The sequence below is a fragment of the Rattus norvegicus genome, chromosome 9 (genome assembly GCF_036323735.1).
Source record: "Rattus norvegicus strain BN/NHsdMcwi chromosome 9, GRCr8, whole genome shotgun sequence".
Lineage (NCBI taxonomy): Eukaryota > Metazoa > Chordata > Mammalia > Rodentia > Muridae > Rattus > Rattus norvegicus.
Genome location: NC_086027.1, coordinates 100076122 through 100101395, shown reverse-complemented (window position 1 = coordinate 100101395; position 25274 = coordinate 100076122). Strand labels below are relative to the sequence as shown.

Sequence of the window (25274 nt, the reverse complement as noted above, 5' to 3'; positions counted from 1 at the left end):
CTCAAATATGTGTAGATTTCAGCAACTTGGATCCTTTTCTGAAGGGGCCTTCTCCAGGACTTGTGGGTACTCCTTCCGGAACTCACCATCCTGTGAAATGGTCCTTTTCTCATCAGAGACAGGTGCCTGGGAGGCAGTGACTTGGGTCCTGAGGGCTACCACACCACCATGGCTATGCCCTCTCTGCATAGGAGGGTATGCACGTTAGACAGACATCCCATCCACGCTAACTGCCGGCTGCTTCCTTTACTACTTAGGGTCGCAGAGTGCCACAGTGGCTGTCCTCATGCAGTTTCTGTCCTGGTACTCTATGTCAGACGGTGGGGACTCTGGGCTTAGGGTTCCTGCCCTTATGTATACACCCTCATGGTGGCACTTCTGGAAGTTGCCTATGGCCCTTGTCTGGAACTGTTCTTCTGAGATTACTAGGGTGCTTTGTAGACTGTCAGGAGTGACACATCCCACACGGGGCACTTATCCCTTCATCCCACAGCCTAACAGGGCCTGAATGGGATCCAAAGTGTCCCCTCCCCCCATCCAAGTGGCTTTTCTGCCCTGTCTTACTGCCACCAGTGCTGGATGAGGCAAACAATGGGCCTGTCTTCCACAAGTGTGCTTCCTAGAGTAACCCTTGATGTTTCCAGGAGAGTAATTCTTTTAAAATACATCCATTGCTGCCCCAGGCTGACTTCTTACAGGACAGTCTGTCACTATGTCTGATAGGAGTCACACGTTTTGGAAAGGAAGAGTTGTGTGTGCAATTTCTAAAAGTTGTTAGAAACAGTGTTTGTTCCCAAGTACTTGTCCTAGGGTCAGCACATCCCTGTGGGGGAGCCTCACTTGTCAGCTGGGGCTCAGGGTGACCTGGGGTAGCAGGTCTCTTTGCTGATAGCAGGCTAATGTTTCAGCCTTGACCCCTGTGTGTCCCTCTGGCTTGCTGTGTTTTGGGAGAGGAGAGGCCTCTGAGAGTCCCTCACATCTTGAAAGTTCTAAGAGATAGTTTCCAGCTTGTGGGAAAAGATAGTCAACTGTCATGTTGTAGACAGTGTTGGGGTGGCTGGAACAATGACAGGATGGGGAGGAACAGTGGCCCTGACCCATGTCCTTCAAGCCATGCCTAGGGACCTGCTGCAGGGCAGTCCCAGAGCAAGGAAGCAGTGCTTGTGAAAATGTGTGTAGAGTGGCAGGCCCAACTGGAGAAGCAGCATACCCAGCCTCTGCTGCAGTGCCCCTGTTCCTCTGTTCCTCTTCAGTTGTGCGGCAGTCTACACAGAACTCCCTGACCATGGCACTGTTTGACCTGTAGAGGCTGGGACCAATCCCCTTAGTCATTCCATTTCCATTCCATTTCCATTTCCATTTCCAAGTTAAACTGTAGCATCTGCCCCTGGCCTTTGGGCAGGTCTAAGGTAAGATCAGAGTATCTTCCATTAGCACAGATATTTAAAATCCTACCTCACAAAACCCATTTCCCACCCCACATCCAGCAAACTCCTATGTGTAATGAGATTAGTTGATCCACCCAGCAGGTGGGGACACCCAGCTTTTGAGAAGGCCTTTGAGCCATCTCCTGAGTAGCCGAGTAGACTCTTAGACTGGGACTGTGAACTTCTTGCTATTTGCGGGCACTGCCCTCTCCAGTTGTTCTTTCTGTCATTGAGTCTCTCCTTGAGCAAGTCTCTGTCTTCTCATGGCCTAACTAACTAGGTCAGAGCTTTCAGAAGTATGTGCGTCTGCTGTCCTGTGTCTGCTGTCCTTTGTGCTCCCCAACCCCATGACTTTTTCAGAGTCTGGGGTAGTGATGGACACAGGAGGACTTACCCTCACTAAGCTTTCCTCATTCTGCACAAAGTGTGGGCACTTAGGCAGCCTAGGCAATGTAGTGGATGACCTAAGGTAGCCAGGCAACTTCCTCTTTCAGGGACAGCATCAGGACTGCCATCACTCTTAATGGTGCCTTGTCTCCTGGAGTTCCTTCAGATGTCCCTGACACCCCCAACTCCAAGACCTTCCTTGATCATCTGTCCTTCTGGAACAGCAGTTCTCAACCTGTGGGTTACAACCCCTTTGGGGACAGTATTGAAAAACAGTTTCACAGGAATTGCCAAAAGACCATTGAAAATACCAGATATTTACATTAAGATTCATAACAGTAGCAAAATTTTAGTTATAAGTAGCAATGAAAATAATTTTATGGTTGGAGGTCACTACAATATGGCGAACTGTTCTAAAGGGTCACAGCATTAGGAAGGTTGAAACCTATTGTTCTAGAACATGACCTTTACAAGGTTCTCTATAAGCTACTGGGCTGAGACTTGTCTCCTTTCCCTGCCTCACTTCCTCTAATAGCAGCCATGTTTGGGCCTAGCTCTGGGGCATGCCCTACCTAGCTAGGAGAGCAAAGTAGTAAGTTCTGTGTTTGGCATCTGAGTTCTCTGCCAGTCACTCTCTAGACTTGGAGGATTGAGTAAGAAGGGAAAGGAGATTCTCTGGTGGCTAACAGGGAGTAAAGAAGTGCAGTGTTTGTTGTAGAGAACAGGGAAGCAGCCGTTATCTTGCCAGCCTGGTAAATATGCCATGAGCCTGAGCCAGAGCAACTGAGGACTTACACCAAAGGTGTCTAACAGGCCTTCCCGTCACCTTAGCTCCCCAGTGCTGTAGGTGGAGTCCCTCCTCCAAACGCCCCGCTGAGTGATGCGGCGTCTCTGCAGTTATTGTCCCTGGACTAGAGTGCTATGTGGGCCTTTCCTTTTGTTTTGAAGTTTAAGCGTCTCCCTCTTGCAGGAAGACCTGACTTGTGTCTTGGCTGCTTCTGGGCTCCACGTGGGATTTCTCCCAAAGCACAGTGCACTAGGTGAACTCAGTGCTGGAACCTGAATCCTAGGAAGAGACCAGCTACTGGAAACCCCATGCTCTTATTTGAGCGCCTTGGGGTGGACTCCTCAACTGTCCACCTGCCCCCTTGTAGTCTCTGCAGACATCAGGGTACATCTGTACTCTTGGGCTGGGAACATAAACACCAAAGACACTGTAGCCCTCTCCGTGCCCTTGGAGCATGCACACTGGTGGCCTTCTCTGGCCCTGCATCTGTTTGGGCACAGGGTATAGCTGACGTGGTAGCTGACTGTTGGTTGAGAGTGCATGGGTGTTGGAACTGCATACAGATGAGTCTTGAAGGCTTCTTCAGATAATGGCTTCTTCTACAGGTAATGGCTTCATCTCATCCTCTCTTCACCTCGAATCTCTTTCTAACTAGGGTTCACCTCTGCCCACACTGAAGACTCTTTCTCCTGTTTCTTCCTAATTATTTTTAAAGTCTTAAGGAAAACCTCCTCTTGTATTTATAGCTCCATAGACAGCAAGCTGTCCTTTTTCTCTTTTCTGTGGGGAAATCTAAGCTTCCATTCCTAAAGTGACTTATTGTGGCCTCTGACACCGAGCCAAAATTGTTGTACTCTGTTAAGACTCCATTTCATCCCCTGAAAATAATGCTGCTTTAACAGCCACAGGGAACTGGGCACATGGTGTGGAGTGGACAGCCATTTCCTCATGAGTTCTGAGGTCAGGGGCTTTCAGTGGGATATCTTCCACACTCCAAGTTCATAGATGTGGACCAGAGATACTGTGCCCACGTCTTTCAGGCGAGGGTGCATCCCCTGGAAGTGGGATTCTTCCTGTGGTACTATGAAGAAGCTCAGGTGACCCAAAACCTCTCTGGATACATATTTTGTCAGAATCTTGGGTTGCCCTGGCTCAGACTCCTGGCAGAGTTACCAGCTAACATAAGGTGGTGGGAGCTGCTCCGTCCTGTTGGAATACTGGAGGAATAGTGTGTGGTCTGAAGTTGGGATACTCAGCCCTCTGAGGGTGCCCAGCTGTTTCTCATTCCTGGTTTCTCCCTCTGCCTTGCTATTCTTTTAGGATAACCTTTAGTTCAGGAAGGAGACACCTTCAAGGCTTCCTTTTCCTGCCTGGGTTGTCTGGGGATCCAGAAGATTGCCTCTGTGAGCCTGTAGTTCTATGTTCCCTATGTGTCTGTCACTCAATACACTGGCTGGTGTTTGTTGGGGTAATAGTTGAATGGTGTTTCATCATGTCCTCTCAGGATGTTGCACAGAAACATAAACAGTAGCCTCCTGAGGCACTGGACCCCAGGTGGGTATGAAGGTGTGGTCATGCACTGGCTCCATTTACAGTGATTTTAGGATAGCACCCTTTCTCCTTCCTCTTCTCTGTGGCCCATCAGGAAGGACCTGCCATGTGCTCTAGTGTAGTTAATCTACAGAGACTTTGAAGCGGCTCAGCCTTTCCTACTCGTGTTCTGGTTGTCTTTGTAGGATCAGAGATAAGTGTTATTGATCTTATCTCTTCACACTCGCGCTCATGCACACACACACACACACACACACACACACACACACACACACAGAGACAGACAGACAGACAGAGAGACAGAGGGAGGGAGGCAGGCAGATTGAGAGACAATTGGATGGACTGAGTGTCCTAAGCCTTGAGTATCTGCCTTGGTGGAATGGGGAGAAACTAGAGGTCTGATGCTTCCTGGGTGGTGCATCTTTAGAGGAGGGGTCACAGCTTGCAGAAAGCTGTGCTTGCATTTGCATAGTGGCTACTGACAGGATGAGGCTCCCCTACAAGTTTCTCCAGTTCAAGTGAGAATCTACATCCCAGAAAAGACCAAGCCTCTCTCCCAGTGCAGTGGACATGCCCTCATGCCTTCCCTGGGAAAGAGGAAACAGGGTTTCTAGCTTAGTGGAGACCACTCTGGACATCAGCCTTGGCAGTTAGGCTGTTTCCCAGAATGTCCTGCTGTGAGAAGTCATTCTGATACAGTATGGGCTATTGGAAAGAAGGGAAGGAGGTATACAGCAGAGGGAATTGTGCATCTGTGGGGGAGGAGGAAAGGGGAGGGAAGAAGGGAAGAAGGGAGGAGGAGGAGGAGGAGGAGGAGGAGGAGGAGGAGGAGGAGGAGGAGGAGGAGGAAGAGACAGTGCCCCCAGTAGCTGGATACACATGGGGTTGTGGTCCTTTGGAAGAAAGTGTGTGCTCTTAACCACTGAGCTTTCTCTCCAGACCCATCTTGGTACTTTGTAATTCTTTTACTGTGAGTTGCTGTATGTGGAAACACAGTGTTATCTTGTATTCTGGCCTTCTGTTGGCCGTCTCTGTTTACTAATTAATTCCTGCCCTGATGCCTCTTGATTCTCTACATGCCAGGTGTGGGTGATGGTCATTTTGTTTTTGTTTTTGTTTTCTTTTCCTTGCCTTTAGCATTGGCTAGGTATATAGCAGGCATTTTCATTTTGCTCTGGTGGGGTTGGGGGTGAGAACCAAGTGTTACTTTTATCATGCTAAGATGCTTGCTACAGATTTCTGTTTATTTGGTGCTGGTGGTGCTGGTGGTGGTGTGTGTAAGAGAGAGACAGACAGACAGACAGAAAGACCAAGAGGGCCTGAGCGAGGGAACTATGTGTATGTGAATGCCAGTAGAGGGTGGTGGGTGTTTTACACTGTCAGTCTCTCTGCCTTTTTTACCTTGAGACATGGTTTGTCTTACATCTGAAGCTAGGCTGGTAGCCATAAGCTTCAGAGATCCTCCCCCACAGCGTTAGTGTTATAGGCATGTGCTCCCATATCGAATTCCCTTCCCCACAAAACCTTGGTGGTCGAGATTTGAAGTTGGGTCCTTATGCTTGTACAGAAGTACTCTTAACCCGCTGAGCCATCTTACCAGTCCCCTTTTTTGCTTTTGGGAGTACCAGTATCAATTCAAGGTTGTGGGATTCTGTTCCAACATTTCTGTGAGGCATTCACTTTTCCATATTTAATCTTACCAATAAATGCTTTTTCTGTGTTTCTCTGTTGAGATGATGTAAAATTTATTATTTGTTAATGTAGAAAATCATACTGAGTTGTGGTTTCTTAAAAGTACACCAAACTATTATTTATTGACCTCTCTCAATTTTGGGGTTACAGTCATTACAAATGGAGCTGTAGCCCTGGCCTGGGGGTTGGGGTAAGGGGATAGATGTCTAGGGATTTATTTATTTATTTATTTTTGACTGAAAGAGTTCTATCCTTTTCTCATTCACTGTAGTCCCTTGGTTTCAACTCATGAAACATGTGTAAGACAGTCAGAGTGCTGATGGTTCTGCAGAGTTATTTGGGAGCCCCTATGTTTGATCCTTAGTGGAAATCTGCCCCAAATGCCAGGCTTACCCCAGGTCTCTATCTGCTGCTGTAATCCCTTCCTGTTTGGCTAACTTACCAGTACCTTACACATAGGCTTGATGTTTGTCTAGCTTCTGATTGTTCTCTGTGAAAAGTCACCTTTACCCTGTTCTTGTGGGTTTTTTGTTTTGTCTTGTTTTGTTCTAAGTTTACTCGCCAAATCGTGGTATTTTTGTCAAGACCAGAAATTCTATCTGCGTTTATTAGAGGAAATGGGGAATGGCTTGAGGTAGTTGGTAGCTTGGGAGACAGTTGCTAGGAGTAAAAGTAAATCTGCAACACAAATTGTTAATTGGTTATTAGAATGGTTGGCCTGTTGTTCACTGAACACGTACTTGGGTGGATATTTTGAAGATATTAAGTTATGTATTTATTTGTACAATGTGTGGGTATGCGCATGTGAGTGCAGGTGCCCATGGATATCAGAAGGCATTGGATCCTTTGGAACTGCTACTACAGGGAGCTGTGAGCCATTTGCTCTGTGCTGGGAACTGGATCCCAGTCCTGTGCAAAAGCATTACAGAGTGCTGAGTCATCTTCCCAGTCCTGTGACTGGGTATTTTTGAAGTTTAGCAGAGCGTATCTGAACTTAGGTACTTACTTTGAGGCATATCTGACAGCACACAGGTGACCTCAGCCTTGGGGACACTTGGACTAGTACATCTGATTGTTCTCTTTACCATCTTTAGGATGGCTTAGTATTTTGAGGATCAGCTATTGCCAGGTGCTCCTGGTTAAGTCGAGACTTGGAACTTGAATACATTCGAAGCCAGAGCAACCTTAGACAGTTTTCTTCTTCTCTGATCAGTTTCCGTACACATAATAGCTTGATTTGCCTGCCCACCTATTATTCCTCAACCTGTCCATTCCACTTTTGAAAGTCATTGCCCCAGCATCGTGGTACAAAGGTTACCCCTCCCTCCCCCAGCGTGCACATGAAAGCGCGTGCGCACACACACACACACAAACACACACACACACACACACACACACATACACACATACACAGAGAGAGAGAGAGAGAGAGAGAGAGAGAGCGCGCGAGCGAGCTCTGTCTCCATTTGCAGACAGGTAGAAAAGAATTAATAGAGTAACTTTGGGTTGACTAGCGCTGTTCCAAATAGTGCCTCTTTGCTAGAGGTAGAGAATGGCTGGGCTGATGTCAGACAGCATGGTGCTGAGCAAGGGACCCCTGGTCACATTCAGCTTTCTGTTTTAATCTGTGTTGTGATTAATGGATTTTCCTGCAAATGAATCTATGAAGAGAAATCTTAATTTCCTACCAGTCTTTTAAAAAGAACCCTACACACACACACACACACACACACACACACACACACACACACACACACACACCGCTAAACCTCCACAAAAGAGATTCTGAGCTCATTCTTGGATTTGTTTCTTTTCCTCAGTGAGAGAGAGGCCATGGGATTTGTCTGCTCTGTTCCTTTGAAGAGCTGCTTGCTGTGTTCTGCTCTCTGAAAATCTGCTCTCCACTCTTAACAGGCAGCTGGAACTCAGTTGAGTCTCTCAGCACAAACTACAAAGCAACGGCAGTGGCTGTGCAAAACAGATGCTGTTTGCATTAAAATAAAAGACAAAACATAATATTTGCATTAATACAAAATTATTTGCGTAGACTGTCTTATCCTTACCCAGGAGCTGGTTACTCTAACTAACCATCTTTGCTGATTATTTCTCACAGAGTTGCTTTTCCTAAGTGTGGCTGATTTCAAAGAAGGGTTCTCGGACATGCAAATGTGTGTCCAGCGGTGTGCTGAGAATAGCTCATGCCCAGCACTGACTGCTGTCTCCAGGCTCTTGATAGCGTTTGTTCCCAGGCAGGGTTAATGAGCATTGCCTTCTTAGATAGCACTAGACACTAGACGGTTGCTGCAGAGTTTTGCAGTCACTTGTCTGTTCTCCATGGAAAGCAGCAGCCACAGTGGGAAGTTGGGTGTCTCTGCCCTCGGTGTTCAAGGACAGCTACACTTTACGTGATTCATTCAAGAATAAAGAAATTGGCACCAAGCAAAATGATGGGCTCTTAGAAGTGAAACACAGACTGCTTCAGCCTTATAATGCTGTTTGCATAAACTAATTTGGGTTTTCTAATATAGTGGAGAGGGAAATTTTGTACTAGGGGATTTGTATTTATATAAGAAGCTAGCATGGTGTTTCAAACAGTGATTTTCACACACACACACACACACACACACACACACACACACACACACACACACACAAAATACTACACCACACACGAGGGAAACAAGTCCTCAGAAACATGCTTGTGGTAAAAGTGGTCTTGGTGATTGTGTGAACTTTGTTATTTCCTGCCCAGCTGTGTTTACTACATGTTCACTAGTGTTTTATCTTAGAATTGATCATTGTACTCTACCACGGAAACATCTTCTTCATTGGGAATATTAGTTCTTCATTAGTTGTTATTCTGGCCCATAGTTTCTGTACATTAAATATTTTTAGTTTTAATTATTTTACACATATAAATGGCCTGACTGTGTATATATTTATGGCTCATGTGCCTGCTCCTGTGGAGGCCAGAAGATGGCATCAGATACCCTGGAACTATAGGTCCAGGTAGGGTTGAACCACGGTGTGAAGACTGGGAACTGAACCTGAGTCCGCTGTACTAGCAACAAGTGTTCCTGAGCCATCTCTCCAGCTCCAGGAGCCGTTTTTGATTAGTCTGCCCCCCACCCCCATTTCCTGACAGAAAGGTTAGCTGGGCACAGCAGTGCCGTTAGCTGCACCTTTCGGCATCTCGGGTTCTTTCTCCTCCGTCTGCTGCTCTCAGAAAGTAGTTTTCAGCCCAGTTGTCCTTTCCATCTCCTGCCTCCAAAATCCCTAATTTCTAATGCTGTCCTCAGATAGATTCTTGATCTTAACCAAAGGACCAAGCGTGAACCCACGTTTTCTTTCTTCATGGGTAGTTTGTCTTACTGCTCAGTGTCCTGTGTTGATGTTTAGATATTTTACTGAAAACTGTCTAGATGCAGTTTGTACTTGTTTTACACTACTTAGTGATGTAAAACTCTAGTACTGTTTCTGAATTCTAGAGTATTGCCATTATTAAGTACCACACTGTGTTTCTCTCTGGTTTGGTTCAGTAGCTCACACTAGGTCTGTACTGGCTGTTCTGATTCATTTGCTCATTACTTATTACTTTTTCTTGTTTGCTTATTTTTATGCTACACTCCAGTGGTCTACGTCTGTAGTCTTACTCTCTCATTCTCTCTCTCTCTCTCTCTCTCTCTCTCTATATATATATATATATATATATATATATATATATATAATCTTGAAATTCTAGAAAATGACTTCAGTCTTCTGTTTAAAATTTCGCATTAAAACTGCTTTACAAGAACACCTTTTTTCTAGGCTTTTTTCATTATAATTATTATTTAATTCATATTAAAACATTTTTATTAGATTTATATACTTTATTTCACGTGAATATTTTGCCAGAATTTATGTTGAATAGTATCTATGGAGGTCAGAAGAGGGCATGAGATCACCTGGAACTGGACTTACAGAAACTGAACCCGGGACCTCTGTTAAGAGCAAAAAGCATCTCATTAACCCCTTTAACTTTTATTATTAAATATATAAGTATATATTTTTTATTGAAAATAGATCCTTTTCTCATATAATATATCTTGATTATGGTTTTCCCTTCAGTGCCTTCCAGTTCCTCCCTCTCTCCCTCCTTCCCTCCCTCCCTCCTTACCTCCCTCCCTTCTTCTCTTCCTCCCTCCTCTCCAGATCTACTCCCTTACTGTATTTCATTTAAAAAGAACAGATTCATAAGGGATAATAATAAAAGATTTTAAAAAGCAAAATATAAGACAAAACAAAAGCTATCACATGAAAGTTGGATGAGACAAATCTACAGAAGGAAAGGAGCCCAAGAGAAGACACAAGATTCAGAGACCCACTCTTTTGTACTCAGAAATCCCAAAAAACCACTAAACTGGAAGACATAGTGTGTATGTGCAGAGGACCTGGTACAGGCCCTGTGAGTGCTGCTTCAGGCTCTGTGAATTCAGGTGAGCACTGTCATGTTGATTTAGAGCACCTTTGTCTTTGTAGTTGGCTTGGTCACCCAAGCAGTGTTGGGTACAGGTTCCATCTCGTAGCAGGGCCTTAAGTCAAATCGTTTATTGGATGGCTACTCCCTCAAATCTTATGCCATGGTTGCTCCAGCATACCTTGCAGTTAGGACACTATTGATGAATACAATTTTTTTTTTTTTTTGGTTCTTTTTTTCGGAGCTGGGGACTGAACCCAGGGCCTTGCGCTCCCTAGGTAAGCGCTCTACCACTGAGCTAAATCCCCAACCCCGATGAATACAATTTTTAAAAAAGTGTAAGTATTAACTTACTTAATCGCTTTTTTGAAATATACTTAGTTAAAATTCATGGTTTATAGCCTGCTCAGTTTCCTTATGATATTTGTAAATGTATTACAGTTATTTTCTGTTTTGCTATCTTCACTGAATTTTAGGTAGTGGGCTGTTCTTACCAGCATTTATAACTTTAAATTTTCATTGGAAGATCTTATCTAAAGTAGCCATTGCTCTTTGTTTTCATGGGACTCTCAGGTTTCCCACCTTCTAAACAAGTTTATTTTAGCTCTTAGACCTAGGGTTTGAGAAGTACATGATTAATGATCTTAGAGGCCCTACAGCGTGAACCCTGGCTTGGGGATCCCAACCTTATACAGAGACTTTGTTTTTCCCATCTCAGTTTCCCCTTCTGCTTCCCTGGCTGGTGGAAAGAGTTCTCTAGTGCTACCAGTGACTCCTCTGTCCTTGCCTGGGACCTCTTCCTGGGCTCCTAAAGGACACTTGCATGGCCCACTAGGTAGACATGTGGCCCTGGCCTACTAGGTAAGTGTTCTTATCTTTGAACTACACTGCAGCCCTTGAGTCACAGTTTGGAAGCCAGGGGTCCTCTACACGCCCAGACCTTAGACTGCCCTTTGTAGTTGTCATGTGGAACCTACAGGCTGAAATCCTGTCAGTGAGAGTAGTATAGCTCACAGCCAACAGCAAATTGCTTCTCCTGGTGATGGCTCTATCTTTAGAAGATTAAAATAGAACACAACACAATGAAATTGTATTTTTAGAAGCAGAATGTGTTAAACCTTAGTTAGGCCCAGTGTGAAGGAGTTGTAAGAGTCCATCCATACTATCCATAATGAAAATGTGTTGATTGCTACAGCTTACAGATTTGGACAAACTGTATTGGGGTGAATCATGTGCTATGGGATTCTTGATTTTAACAGCCTGGTACAATAGTGGAACATTTGTTAAGAGTCCAGAAGGCAAATAGAAGTGTGTGGAGATGGAGGCAAGGCAAGGCAAGAAGGCACTGTGTGGTCATGGCCTTAAATAGTGTCTGGTAGGATGGAAACGTCACACACATTTCTTGACATGTTGGCAGTCTTGGTGACATTTGCATGCTATGATGTGTATGTCTTTTTTTTTTTTTTTTTTTTTTTTTTTTGTCTTAGTTAGGGTTTTACTGCTGTGAACAGATTCCATGACCAAGGCAATTCTTAAAAGGACAACATTGAATTAGGGCTGCCTTACAGGTTCAGGTTCAGTCCATTATCATTAAGGCAGGAGCATGGCAGCATCCAGGCAGGCACAGTGCAGGAGGAGCTGAGAGTTCTACATCTTCATCTGAAGACCTAGAAGAGGACTGTCTCCCACATAGTTAGGAGGAGGATCTAATTGCCCACCCCCACAGTGATACACTTCTCCAACAAGGCCACACCTCCTAACAGTGCTACTCCCTGGACATATTTAAACTACCACATTATTAAGTATAATTATGTTTTGAAAAAAATTAAAGATATAATCATATCAATGTGCTCTGCATTTACCCAAAAATTAAGGAAAGCTTTGTGACATTTAAAAAGTTGATTATATATTAGAACCCAAGAAAAACCCTTCCTTTTCTCTGTATCTGCCCCTCCCCCACCAGGAAGGCTCTACAGAGATACCTGAGGACTAGAGAGGCTAGCAGTGCTGTGTCAGTCCAGTCCTATTGGCTACCCAAGTTGATGAAATCCATATGAAACCTGAGCTTCCCAGTAGGGTCCAAATGGGCCTAGGGCAAGAGTCCTGTTTCCAGGACCTCTATTTGATTTGAACATGTCTACTAGAATAATGTGCTAGATTGGGTTTCCAGTCCTTACTCTGGCTCTTTTGCTGTAGTGTAAAGATAGTCCTAGCCTACTAGAAGTAATTTTTCCTGTCATAGCAGACAAGGTAGACAGACCTTGCTGGCTTCCAAGAAGAGAGCTCCTTGCTAGTAGCTTCCTCCTAAGGAGGAGAGCTGAGTGTTGGTAACAGCACACAGAGTTTATACAGTAATCCTAGACAGATGGACTGTAATGGAGCAGTCTTATGGGTCAGCATGCCTGATTACTATACCAAAGTAAGATGTTGAGACTTAGCCAGTGATGACCCCCAAGCACAGAGCAGTAAATAGGGACATGAGGACTGCAGTCCCCTGATCCAGCAGGGGAAACAGTGCCCTTGGACCCTGAAATCTGAGTCACGTTTGCACAGTCTGCCTCTCACTGTTGCTCCCTCTGTTTTCAGCAGGGTGGCCTGAGATCTTGGGTAGCATCCTTTCATGGAGACCTGAGTGCTGGGGACAAATGGGGCAGATTCCACTTGGATGGTTTCTCCAAGGCCCCAGTCTTCGACGGTAGGCTCTGCCTTGGTCTCTCCTGATAGTGATGGTCAGAGCTATGAACTTTAACCAGGCATTTCATTCAGCTGGGGGATACATCTGACACCTCTTGGGAGCAGACAACAGCTGGTTTTTCTATTCTATAGCCTGACTTGCTGACGGCCATTATGGAGACAGTGGTGCCAGAGATAGTGCAGGCCAAGGTCTCTCACCTTCTAGACAGGAGTAACACGCCGAGACAATGGTGATGTGTTTTTGGTCATGTCTCAGTCAGAGAACACAGGTTCCAGCGAGGCAAAGGAGAAAACCAAAATAAAGCAACCAGCTCCAGTATGGATTTTGCTGCACATTCATTCCTGCACAGCCCTGGGTGGGACAGGTAGCATCAGTATGCACTGCCTGCTCCCTTGGAGCTCAGATTAAAATAACAACAATAACAACAACAAACACTGTTTCAGAAGGCTGGAGCTTAGCCCAGCGTGGGAAGCATTTCACCTATTTAGGGCAGCTGGAGCTTCCACTGTTGAAGGAAGTGGGCAAGAGGACCTAGAACTGACCCATGGTCAGCAGGGCAGATGAAACCAAAGCACACTGGGCCCTTAGGGATTGGGAGATTTGAACCCTTGAACAAATTCTAAACACTATGTTTTTTTGTTTTGTTTTGTTTTGTTTTGTTTTGTTTTTCAGAAAATCATAATGACCCAAGAAAGACTCAAAGTGCTGAATGGGTTTCCAACTCAACACAGACTTTTCCCTTAGACTTGTTGCCCTCACCAGGCCTCTGAGTCCTATGCCTCTGGCATGACCTGGCCAAGCTGCATACAGGGTACTAGGTAGTCCTAATAGACTGCCTGTCAGAGTAGGCCCCTGGAGAGTACCCTTCCAGCTCCTTGATGACAGTGGTGGTGCCAGCCTTGGGGCTCTGGAAGAACTCCCCAACTTCTTTCCCATGCTCACTTGACTAGTTAGTCCTGTGGTCCTAGTTTATCTCCTTCAAGGCATCCAAAATGAGCCTTTAAATCTTCCTGAGCCCCATGATCCTCATCATGGCTCTGGGACCCACAGCCATGCTCCTGTCCCACTGTGCTCTGTGCTCTTCCAGACATACAGTGCTATGTTCCATCCTCGGCCTGTGGTTTCCTACTCCTGGAGAGTGCTTTCTTTCTACGTGCCCAAGGTGTGCTTATGCCCAAGGTGTGCTTTACATGACTGCTTAGAGGCCATCAGCTCACACATGTCTCTCATGAGCTTTTGTCTAAAGCCGTAATGGTTTCGTCTCCAGCACAAATACCACACAGTCCATTTATTAGAGCTTTTGGCTGTTGGGAGTTTGGGGTGCCAGGACTCGTATTTGCCAAACCTTCAAACCCTGCCAGCTGCTCAGCCAGCCAGGGGAACACACTATGTGAGTGCATTCCTGGCCAAGTGATGCCATGCACCCTGTGCTCGATGCCCTGCGCGCAGACCAGTGAGCTAGGTGCTGCATGGGAAGTTGGTCTGCTACCTGGTCAGCACAAACGGGAGACAAGGTAACTGTCCTTTCCCCTTCTCTTCCACCTGGAGGACTAAGCTCAGGTGAGGAAGCACTTAGACAGCACCTAACTGGTGAGAGCAGGAGCCTGACTTGGGACACCCCTGATTCAAGACGTAGGCTCAGTACTAGGGAGATTCTGTAAGATCCAGCCTAGAAAAAGAAAATATCTTTTTAATGAATTGGAGCAAATATTAATTCTACAAAATTCTAGGAGGGAAAGTCTTTGAACCCACATTGCCCTTCTGGTAGAGGGGAGAATGCTCTTGGACCCCACATTGGTCAGTCCACCTCTTCAGCACTTGCTGCCCTGCCCTCCGTGCTAGCCTTCTCTCTCCTGGCATCCAAGACAAACCAGTCTTTCTCAAAGGCACATAATATATATCAGCAAGAATGCCAAGAGCACTGCAGGGCAGGCAGAGCTCTCGGAGGGTGGGTAAAAGGCTCAGCACTGTTCAGCCGCAGGGTGAGCCCTCTGACTCTCTCTGATGGCTGGTTAGAGTTTATTGTTGTGGATTAGTGACTCATTCCTTTGAGCTTCTCGTTAACATGTGCCTGTTTTCGGCTCCCTGACACGTAACCACAGACACCTTTAGCTGATCTGTGATGTTCAACAGTGGGGACGGTGTTTGGAGGCAGGTTCATCCATAAAGTAGGTTCGCTTGCTCACTTGCCCTTCTCAGGGAGTCGGTTGCTTTGGCATTTGTGGGGTGGAGCACCTTAGGGAGGAGCTAGCCTAGGCGCTGGCTGAATTCAGATCATGGTCTTCCCTATATATTAGTCAACCTATCTTCTCATATCAGCCAGTCTTGGTCAGATCAACAGACAAGGAAGTCCAGCTGGAGGGTGGTTCTGCAAGACTGATGGAGCTGCAGGTCTGACCCCAAGCCTCACAGGCTACAAGGCCCCGGGCCGTGGCCTTTCCCCACTCCTCAAGCCCTCTGAAGTGCGATTTCAGAAAACAGGAGTTGGCTACCGCAGCTTCTGCTCCCACAGGTGGACAGCAAGTTAGTCCATCCCCGGAGGGCATCACAGCTGGGGCTGCATCTTTGCTTGAGTTACTCTCCCTGTGCCATGCCCTTGCCTGACTGAAGGTGCCTGTATAGAGAGCTGCCACAGGTAGTTCTAGAGCCTGTGGTACAGCTGCACTAACCTCTGTAGGCATCACCCATTACTTGTTACACAGACTCTGGGAAACACGCGTATCTTGTTTCCAATGTTGTTTTCTCCTGCTCCATTTGAGAAAAACTGTCCTGAAACCATGCACCCAGGTAGATGACATGTTCTTGAGCACAGAGATTAGTGCCGTTTGCAGAGCTGCCTAGGTTAGGGTCCTCTAATCTGTGAGCCCATTTATAAAGGTCGGATGGATCATATTGCTCTCAAGAGCAGACCCATCCCTGAGAGCCACTGTATAGCACTTTCCACAAGACACCTGCCCCTGGCCAGGAGACACTAGGACATAGCTATGGTGGCCATCCAGACAAAGGTGTTTCTTCTGCCTACTCCTTTGTATCCTTTCTGTCACACACCTGCTGGTTTACTCAGTGCCTTTGAGCCTCTGGCACATCTGGCTATGTGCTGTATATTCAGCTAAGCTAGGCCTGTTCTCCCCTTGGACAATGCCTGCCTGTGGGTGTGCAGTGTTCTGCACATGTTTCTTCTTGGACATGCTGTGTGTTTCCTGTTTCTAGAGCTTCTTGGCTGTGTGTATACTGCCATTTTCTACATTTATATCTTCCTAGAGATTTCCTGAGTGGTAACCAGTTTTGGTTTCTGTGTGGCTCAGGTCTGACTACCCTTCCCTTTGCATGCAGGTTTAGGTTTCTGTGTGATGTGAGTATCTGGGCAGAGGCCATGTTTTTGTGCTAGTCTCAGTTGATCTGACTGACCATGCTCTAAAGAGAACATGGTCCTAGACAGTGAGCCTTCCTGGTGATACGACAGAAGCCAAATGTGCTACCTGTACTAAGACAGAACTTTAAAGAGCCATGAATAGTTAGCTGGGTTAAGGGGCAGTCTGCCTACTACCACTTCACATCAGCCAGTCTTAGCAGAGAAGTCCAGCGGGAGGACAGTTCTGTGAGAATGGCCCAGGCAAGCAGGTGGTCCTGGCTTCTGTGTTGTATTCTTTTCACCTCCTGGAAGTTCAGCACCTGCTTATAGACTGACAAGAGACAGAGCATACACTCATTGGTCAGCAAGGAGTTGAGAACACACCAAAGAACATGGGAACATTTGAGAGAAGACAAGGTAGTCAGATTGTATTGGTTCAAAGAAGGGAGGACCTATCTTTATTCTTGGTTGCTCAAGAAAAAAATTCAAACACATGTAAAAGGAAAGGGAGGTTTATATGGTAATCCCCGCTTCCCTGTCTTGAAGGCCGCCATGTCTTCTTCATGCACCCTGTCTTACTTTCTGTCTGAGTATTGCAGGCAAATCCCAGATCACCATCACACTTCCATGTGTACATAACAGTTTTAGAGCCTTCAGTGTGGAAGCAATCCAGACTCCTAGGCACTGCCCTTCAGATACTGAAGGTTGATGGTCCACTAGGACTGTGCAGCCTGATCCTCTCTGTCCAGTGAGTGAGCCCAACTCCCTGTCAGCGCCAAGATCTTAGCAGGCAGGCGGCAGCCACTGTAGTTAAGGTGCTCCATAGATGAGAGCTGCCCACAGAGCAGGAGTGTTTGTCCTCCAGCTGAATTTCCAACAGACAACAGAATTTCCATTGTCACTGGTGTTCCATGTAATAGCTGTTTTAAAAACAGAAAAGCCCTCCTTAGTCACTTTTTCAAAACATGATGGAAAAAAAAGATTATCCCTGACTGCTTCCCTTCTTATCCCTTCCTCTCCCTTCCTATCCCTTCTCTCCCGACCATGGTTTGGAGCTAGCTGTGATTCTTAGGGGAAAATCAGCAGGAACACCTCATAGGTTATCCTTGACATTTTAAATGTCTGCCTGATTACCCCAAAGGAAAAATAGCGCTTAGAGAAAGAGAGTCTTTCTTCCATTTTCATTTTCTCTAATAAATACACATAAACTATGTTGGGCATGCCTGAGGAATTCACGACACTTACTCATTAAAGTTTAATTCCTATTAATGGGCAGATGCGAGCTTTATTATAGAACTTTGGTATTTCTCAATAACCTGTGTGGCAAGAAAAAGCAGAACTTAATGGATTGGGGCACTCAAGGCTATTAGTGAAATTCACACAGGGAGGAGCTGGGTTTATTGAAAGCTGAGCCTAGTGTTAGCTGGGTGTGCAGTACCTCCTTGCCTGGAAGGGGCTGTGGAGTAAAGGGACGTGGGGGCTGGGAGCGCTCAGCCTAGTAGGCTATAGGTCTGTGTGTGGGTTGGGGAGGGGATCTGGTAGTTAATCTGTCTCTGAGCCATTCATGGCAGACTTGTATCAGTTAGCTGAATGGCATATTTTGGTGCCAGAAGGATCCAATCAGTGGCCACAAGGACCAAGGGACAAATGGCCTTATGATGGGCCAAAGGGAAGGTGTGGTGGCCACTGAATCTAAATAGATGCAGTAAAGCCACACTGAATGCACACAGGGAGTCTAGTTGTCTGTGATTGCACACCGAGCTGCTGGGTGAGGAGGCAGTGAGCAGTGGCAGGGCCTCCGAGCCCACAGGCTCAGTTCTCATGGGCAGACTGAGGAGAAGGGTGTGCCTTCACTGCTGCTTGGGCACAGCCGTCGCGTTCCTTCTTGTTCACTTCAGCAAACCATCCTTCATGACTGTTATTTTTTGTCCTAGGCTGTAAGAGCTAACCTAATTTTTTCAAATTAATTTCTTTCTATTACATTTTAAAAATATTTACTTTGCATGAATGCATATGTGTGTGTGTGTGTGTGTGTGTGTGTGTGAGAGAGAGAGAGAGAGAGAGAGAGAGAGAGAGAGAGAGAGTGTGTGTGTGTGTGTGTGTGTGTGTGTGTGTTCGTACATGTTCCACAACATGTGTGCAGGTCAGGCCACACTTGGTGGGACTCCTTCTACCCTGTGGGTCCCACAGATTGAACTCAGATCAGGTGTCTTTCCCTACTGAACCATCATGCTGGTCCTAGCCTGCTTTAAAAAAAACTGTTCTGTCGCCCAGTTTAAAAAAACACACGCAACACAACTATCCTTAACTCGGGAATCCCTCACTTTCGCATTAAGTCAGGTTTTAGTTCAACATCAGCAGTTCTGTATCCTGCAACCTCTCACCCCAGGGTGTGCTGCATTTCCTCTCAGAGCCATATCGTTCCAGATGTAAAGTGATACTGGGTCCCTCCTGCTGTCCCTTGTGCAGTAAGCCAGGCTGTGGCTGGGTAGCAGTGTCCTTGCAAACCATTTGTAAAGATCCAGGAGGCAGGAACACATAGCAGGAGCAAGGGTAGATCTGAGAGGAGTGGGATCATTTCCTGTGTGTGTAAGCAAGAGCTAAGCTCTCTAGGATTGGGGCAGGGCAACAAGGAGGAAAGAGGGACTTTGTTCACCCCAATCTCTGAGAGGGATCTGTGGTTACCCTGCTTTAGAGATGAGACATATAACATAGCTCCTGGAGGCCGAGATTGTGTACACATGGCAGAACCCAGCCTGGAACTACATATATAGGTACTTTTCCAGGTCCTTCATCACTACCTGAGCCCCTGAAGCCATGTAGGCAACATGTGACCTGGCCCTGCACTTGTACCTGTGTGCCTGATTTCTTAGACCCAGTACCCACCACCCTTTGCCCATGAGGTGCTCTTTGTCAGCTCACATCTTCTGAGATGCAGGCAGGGGAAGAAAAGTGCATGTAACTTTTCATGTATGACCTATACGTAGTGACATTTCCTAGAAGTAACAGAATGGATAAGGGTCAAAGATGTATTTTAACAACAGTGAAATATACCTCAGTCACATGAGTGGCCAGCACTCACACAGAAAGCTGGCACTTTATGTCTGTCTATTAGCATGATTTTCTGTTGTTGTAACAGAATACTCCAAACTCGGCTAATTTACATAAAAGGCAATGGGACAGCTCAGAAACATGCTGCTGGCATCTGGCCATTCTCTGGTAAAGGCATGGTACTCCATATAACATGGTAGAAGTTAGATGTGTACGTATGACAGAAGAGCTAGACTGTCCTTATAGCAACCATGTGTGCTCCGATTAATCCAGCCCTGTGAGATAAAAGCCAGTTTTCCTAGAGCAGTGCCTTCCACCACACAGCACTGTTACCTTGGAAGTCAGGTTTCAACCTATATTGGGTGGACATACCATGTTTGTGCTATAGAAGTGCCTTCATATGATGTGATAGGAATAGCCAGTCATTCATTGTCTAGCTCTTACTGTCTCCTCTGAAGTCTACTCATGAGGATGAGGGCAGGGCATGGCCTGACAAGTCCTGACAGGGCCATTAGAACCAAGGAAAGCCTATGAGGAACCTGAGAAGATACAATCTGTGTTTCGTTAGCAACTGCCCACACAAACTGTCTTAAAGTGGTGCTAAAAGGTGGCCGGGGCAGTTTACAGAGAATCTAGCCACAAAGATTGTGGTTAAAATGTTCAGTGGCCAAGAAGGCTGTGAATTATCGTGGCTAACCCTTTCCTACCAGGTTCCCCATTAGCCATGTATTTGAAAACGTATCCAGAGGACGAGAACATACCATTCACTATTCTAGCCACCCCAGCTTTACCCTCCCAGCCCCCTACTAAGTGCTTTGGTGTATTAAGTTACTCCCTCGCTTTTAGTGGCAGTGGGCAGAAGGGTGACCCTGAGCCTGAGAAGTCTGCAAGGTTTGACTCCAGAGTGAGGAGTGTTTCAGGTCTCATGGACGTCTTACTGTCTCCAGTCTTTGGCTGTTTTTTCTCTTTCTCAAAACTTGTCCAACTTGACCTGGTCTTTTCCCTGTGGGAACATTGGCTACAGTTGAGAAAAGGAATTTCACCAAAGTTCAGATTGAAGGATGAGTCTCTCTGCCTTTCAACTGATACAGAAAAGTTAAATACATTAAGCAACCATACCTAATTAGAGTTCTGTCTTGGCAAACCAGAAACACCAGGCAGCTTACTTACTAGCATGTAAAAGTTACCAGTCAGAAACCTACAACAGGTGCCAAGCTTTTTGCCAAAACAACATTGCCTGGAAGGCGAGAGACAAGGCAGGAGTTTTTGATCACTACCCTTTGCTGATAGCCCCAGCCTAGTGCTGGAAGGGAAAGCAGCACATGGCGGGGAAGGGGGCGCTGGCCTGCCACTTTCCATGTGCAGAGCTTGAGAGCAGCAGAACAGAGAAGCAGAAGGGTAGGACTTAGTGAGAGCCAAGGACGCCTATTGCTGGTGTGCATCAGCAAACTAGATATTTAAAGTACGTAAACAACTTAAACATCTTTATGTTTTAATAATATTTTAAGTGTTATAATGAAAATATCAGACACCTATGAAGAAGACCAAGAAGCTCGAGTTTTGACACTGAATTCTTTAAAGCAACTCTGGGAGACCTAACAGAGTCACAGTGCAGCTGGGCTCTGTGTGTGGGGGTGGGGTGAGGGGGATGGGGGATGTTCAGATACAGATTCCTGTTAATGTGATAGGGCAGGGGTCATTATTGCCCTGGCTGATTGTAGAGAGGAATGCTGGGCCCTGATTGGCTGGCTATGTGCTGAACTACAGTGGGTAGGAAGGTGTGGTACTGGGCACAGTACCAGCAAGCTGGCTGAGCTGTGAGATGTCAGCAGCAACATAGCATTCTGCTGACTGCTGCTCAGACCTCTTGGCTGTTCCCATGAGAAAACAAAACAAAACCAAGAAACAAAGCATTGTGCTGTGGGCAGCTCATGGGATGCAGTATTGGCTTACTGTGGGCAGCTGAAGAAGGAGCCCAAAGGAGAGCCAGTCCATCCCTGAGCTGAGCTCTGCTGGTGACTCAGGGAGGTTCCGCCCCATGGAGGTGATGTGTGTTCGAAGATGATCCTCTTCTCAGAGTCACTTCTTACCTGGGACACATGGCATCCACAGTAGTGCTTAATCAGTGATAGGGTCCAGGCATCTGGAGGTTGGTCCTCAGAGAAGGGAAGACGCAGGGCTAGGGATTTGGATACCCTTTTTAGAGTGCAACAGTCTCCCCAATAAAAGAAGAACAAGATCCGGCCTTTGGTGGAAATCTTGGAACTGGGCCCTCGAAGCCCTTGCGACTTCCTAGCAGTAGGATGTCCTTGTTCTTCTTCATTCAAATCCAGTACATGCTGGAGTCTGACTTAGAGTCTAGTCACTGGAGAGTCTGAGATTCTAGGGTTGTGGCTGCCAGCCCTACTCACTGTTCTAGTGGGTAAAGGAAGAGGCAGGAGGGCTAGAGACCGACTCATAACATCTCCTCACTGCTGATGTTGAGCGATCCCTGTTCCAGTGTCATTTCTGTATTGCTGTGATAAACTGGACTAAGAACAAGTCTTGGGAGAAAGGGTTTATTTGGCTCTTATACTTCCATCCCTGAGGGAAAGTCAACAGCTACTCGAAACCCATCCACAGTCCAGATCAGAGAGAAACGAATGTATCTTTGCTCACAGCTGGCCTTCTTCCCTTTTAAACAGGTTAGGGCCCAGCCATGAATCCTGATGCGTACATTTCATCACTTCACAGTAGAAACGGTCCCTCATGGACATCCCAACAGGCCAGCTGGATCTAGATAATTCCTCATTAAGATTCTCTGTCCATGTGATTGTAGATGGTCAAGATGACAGTTAAGACCAATCTCACCATCAGCCCAACTCTATAGGGATGGGACTTCTATACCTGGGGACTTTAGGCATCATGGACCTCTTCATTATGGGTGTTCATTTTTATCCTCAATTAAAAAAGAAAAAGTCAGGGCAAAGGCACTTGCCCCCTGATCCATGAGGTTGTGTTTCAAGATGCTCAGCGAAAGCTAGAACCACAGAGGGTGCTGTTTTCCCATGCACATGTATCAGTAATAAAGTTTAACTGACACATCTGGTCCATCAAGAGAATGACAGCAAATAATAGATACAGTAGAGAAACACAACAAAGCGCTCATGCAGTTTCTCTGCGTGTGATCTCTCAAAATTTGTGCTGTGTGCTGCTCACTCTCTTGTGATGATGACAAGATGCACGGAGAGGCCTTTTTAGCTTCTCCTTGGTGTGCCGGAATTGCTCACATGACTGTCTTGTGCTTTGTGGCCGGCCCCTATTAAGTAAAACAAGAGCTACTTGGATGCAGGCGTGGCAGTACCGTGGCAGTTGTTCTGGTAACAGAAACGGCTGCTGAGTAACGAGTAGGTGGCACATCCCGGGGATATGCTGGACAAAACTTGGCTCACATCTTGGGCAGGATTGGGCAGGAGAACGCAAGTTTTCATTTGGTATTCAGAATGTGATTTAAGATGTGAGGGTGTGTTGTTGCTGTTGTATTCAGAATGACATGTAATTTAGGATGTAAGGGATTGTTGTTGTTTGTTTTCTAGAACAAGCTATTTAATAGTTTAGACCTGAAGTTTCCCCATTCTCTACAGTAGTGTCAGTGTGAACAGTAGGCAGATGGTGTCAGAGCTGAATGAGAAGACACCCCCCCAGCTGCTGGAAGAGTCGGTGCTATCAGGGCACACATGCCGTTCTAGGAAAGGCCAGGATGGCAGGCTTAAGGTATGACTTCTATGTGGAGTCCATCTTAGCTCATCCTTGTATTGTTGCTTGAGGTGAGACAGCTAATGTGTATGCTCCGTAAACATGCCCTGAAGGCTAAGTGACATACACCAGTAAAAAGCCAAGAGATCCTGCATATGGGCCAAGACTTAGTCACACCACATGATGACAATGTAGACACTGTGTCTAACTTACACGTGCTTCATCCACTTGGAAATGTGGTAGGTCTCTTTGGGGAGTGCAGTAGGTAATATTGTGTGTCATCCAGAGTCATTAGACCCTCAGAGCTCAGGGCAGATACCAACCAGTTCAAGCCCATACTCCAGAAATGGTCTCCATCCCTGCTGGCTTACTGTGCCAGGGTTGGAGTACTCTAAACTGGTCAGCTAGTAAACCTGGGCTTCTCCCAGATGGACGGGTAAAGTGACATCGAGGAGGCTGGTGGAGGTCTTCTGTTGGTGCACACGTGGCAGGAACGGGAAGAACCCTGAGGTGCCTCAGAGCAAGGCAGGGTGTAATTTTCCCTGTGTGTGTGTGTGTGTGTTCCTGTGTATGTATGTGTGTGTACACATACGTACACACGCGTGCACACAGCCTACCTTTTGGAGCATTTTACTGCTTTCTATAGTGAACACATTTCTTTGCAGGAAGGAAAGGCTTAGGAACTCTTTTCTGCCCCTTGAGGTTCCTTTTTGGGTAGTCATAAAGTTTGAGGAGACTGTTGTTGGCTTTACAACCTGTTGTCGTGTATCTCAGGTGGCAGTGCTCCTGAGAAAGCCTTCAGGAGTCTGAGTGGTAGGGTGACTGTTTGAGACTATAAGGTATGGCAGTGACCTCTCAGTTTTCCTTATGAACCTTGAATCATGGACCACAGTATCGCAGATAGGCTCAGTGTGCTTCTTCTGGCCGTTATGAAATGTTAAGGCTATGCTAGAACTAGGAGCAGGGTTGTTATTGGAGGGGAGGAAACGGTTTGACACCCTTGTTTGGTTCTGAACGAGACTGAGGAGCAGTCCCATTCTGCCTGCTACTTGATTCAATAGCTTCCTACGTGCTGCTGGTTCTCTTCTTTGGAAGGGCATGTTTGGGATCTCCTGGGTTGAGGCTTCTGTCTTCAGAGGTAAAATTCCTCAGAGAACACACAGATTGCCTCCCCTGTTTGGCCTGCCCTGATCTGTTACCTCTTTGTGTTCTGCTTTGGAATTCTATCCATGGGAGCTACATGACTGCCCTGTGAAGTTACCGTGCTCTTCTTTAAATGACTCATGGGTGACTGCTGATGAGGGTCTGCAGTGGAATGCCTGTCACTGCAGAACATTTAATACTGCTTGTCACATGCTGATTTTAAAGGAAAGGTCTGGTTCTGTGAGGTTTTGTGGGTCTTCTTTCCTTCGTGTTTTGAGGAATACAGGTACCAGGAGCTCTTTTTATCTATCCAGTGCCAGGCATTGGTTGTCGGTGGGTTCTATTCTCATTCTTGCCTCAAGTCAGACCAGCTGATTGCTTCCTGAATATGATCTAAAAATGGATTTCAAAGAAATGATTGTGTAATCTGTAAGTCCACTGGCAAGGCATTCCCCAGAGCTTCTTGGAGTACTCCGCACCCTGCTTCCTTCTGATGCCGGCCGGGCTGCATTGTTTGTGTCAAAGTCCAGACCCTTCATTGTTATCTTGGAAGAGGGGTAATTCTTTATCTTAATGCTTGTGGTCTCTGCAGAGAAGCCCACTTCTGATAAGCCCAGTGTAGGCCAAATATAAGAGAGCCATGCTAGCTCCACCAGATGCCCTCAGGCAGGAATCCCAGTTCACCATATCTCAACTGGAGGCTGTTTTGATTATTCTACAAAGAGCTTTTTATTTTTTCTGGCAAGTAAAAACAATCTGTTCTGTAATTGAAACTGTCCTCCAAAAGGAGGGGACCATCGCCTGCAGAAAATTTACTGTTCAACTCACCATTTCTGAAGCCAGTGTCTCCTCTGTTCCTCAGATGGACTTTCTGGCCGAGACCAGCCTGTGGAGCTGCTGAATCCTGCCCGCGTGAACCACATGCCCAGCACGGGTAAGTCAATGCACACTCGTGCTGTGCAGGCCTGCTTTACTGGGGGAGTATGACAGGAGCT

At 46.3% G+C, this 25274-nt stretch overlaps 1 protein-coding gene across 10 annotated transcripts in view; it reads left to right on the top strand.

The window, feature by feature from the left end:
• The window catches only part of Hdac4 (histone deacetylase 4), a 250023-nt gene that overhangs the window by 99599 nt on the left and 125150 nt on the right, over positions 1–25274 (top strand). For 9 of the 10 annotated variants that reach the window (XM_063267463.1, XM_063267465.1, XM_006245443.4 and 6 more), the window contains one exon: positions 25142–25213. The exons of the other annotated variant lie outside the window; for it this stretch is intronic. In XM_063267463.1, the coding sequence (XP_063123533.1) occupies positions 25142–25213 (72 nt within the window). The remainder of the gene's footprint in view (positions 1–25141; positions 25214–25274) is intronic. 10 annotated transcript variants of the gene reach the window in all.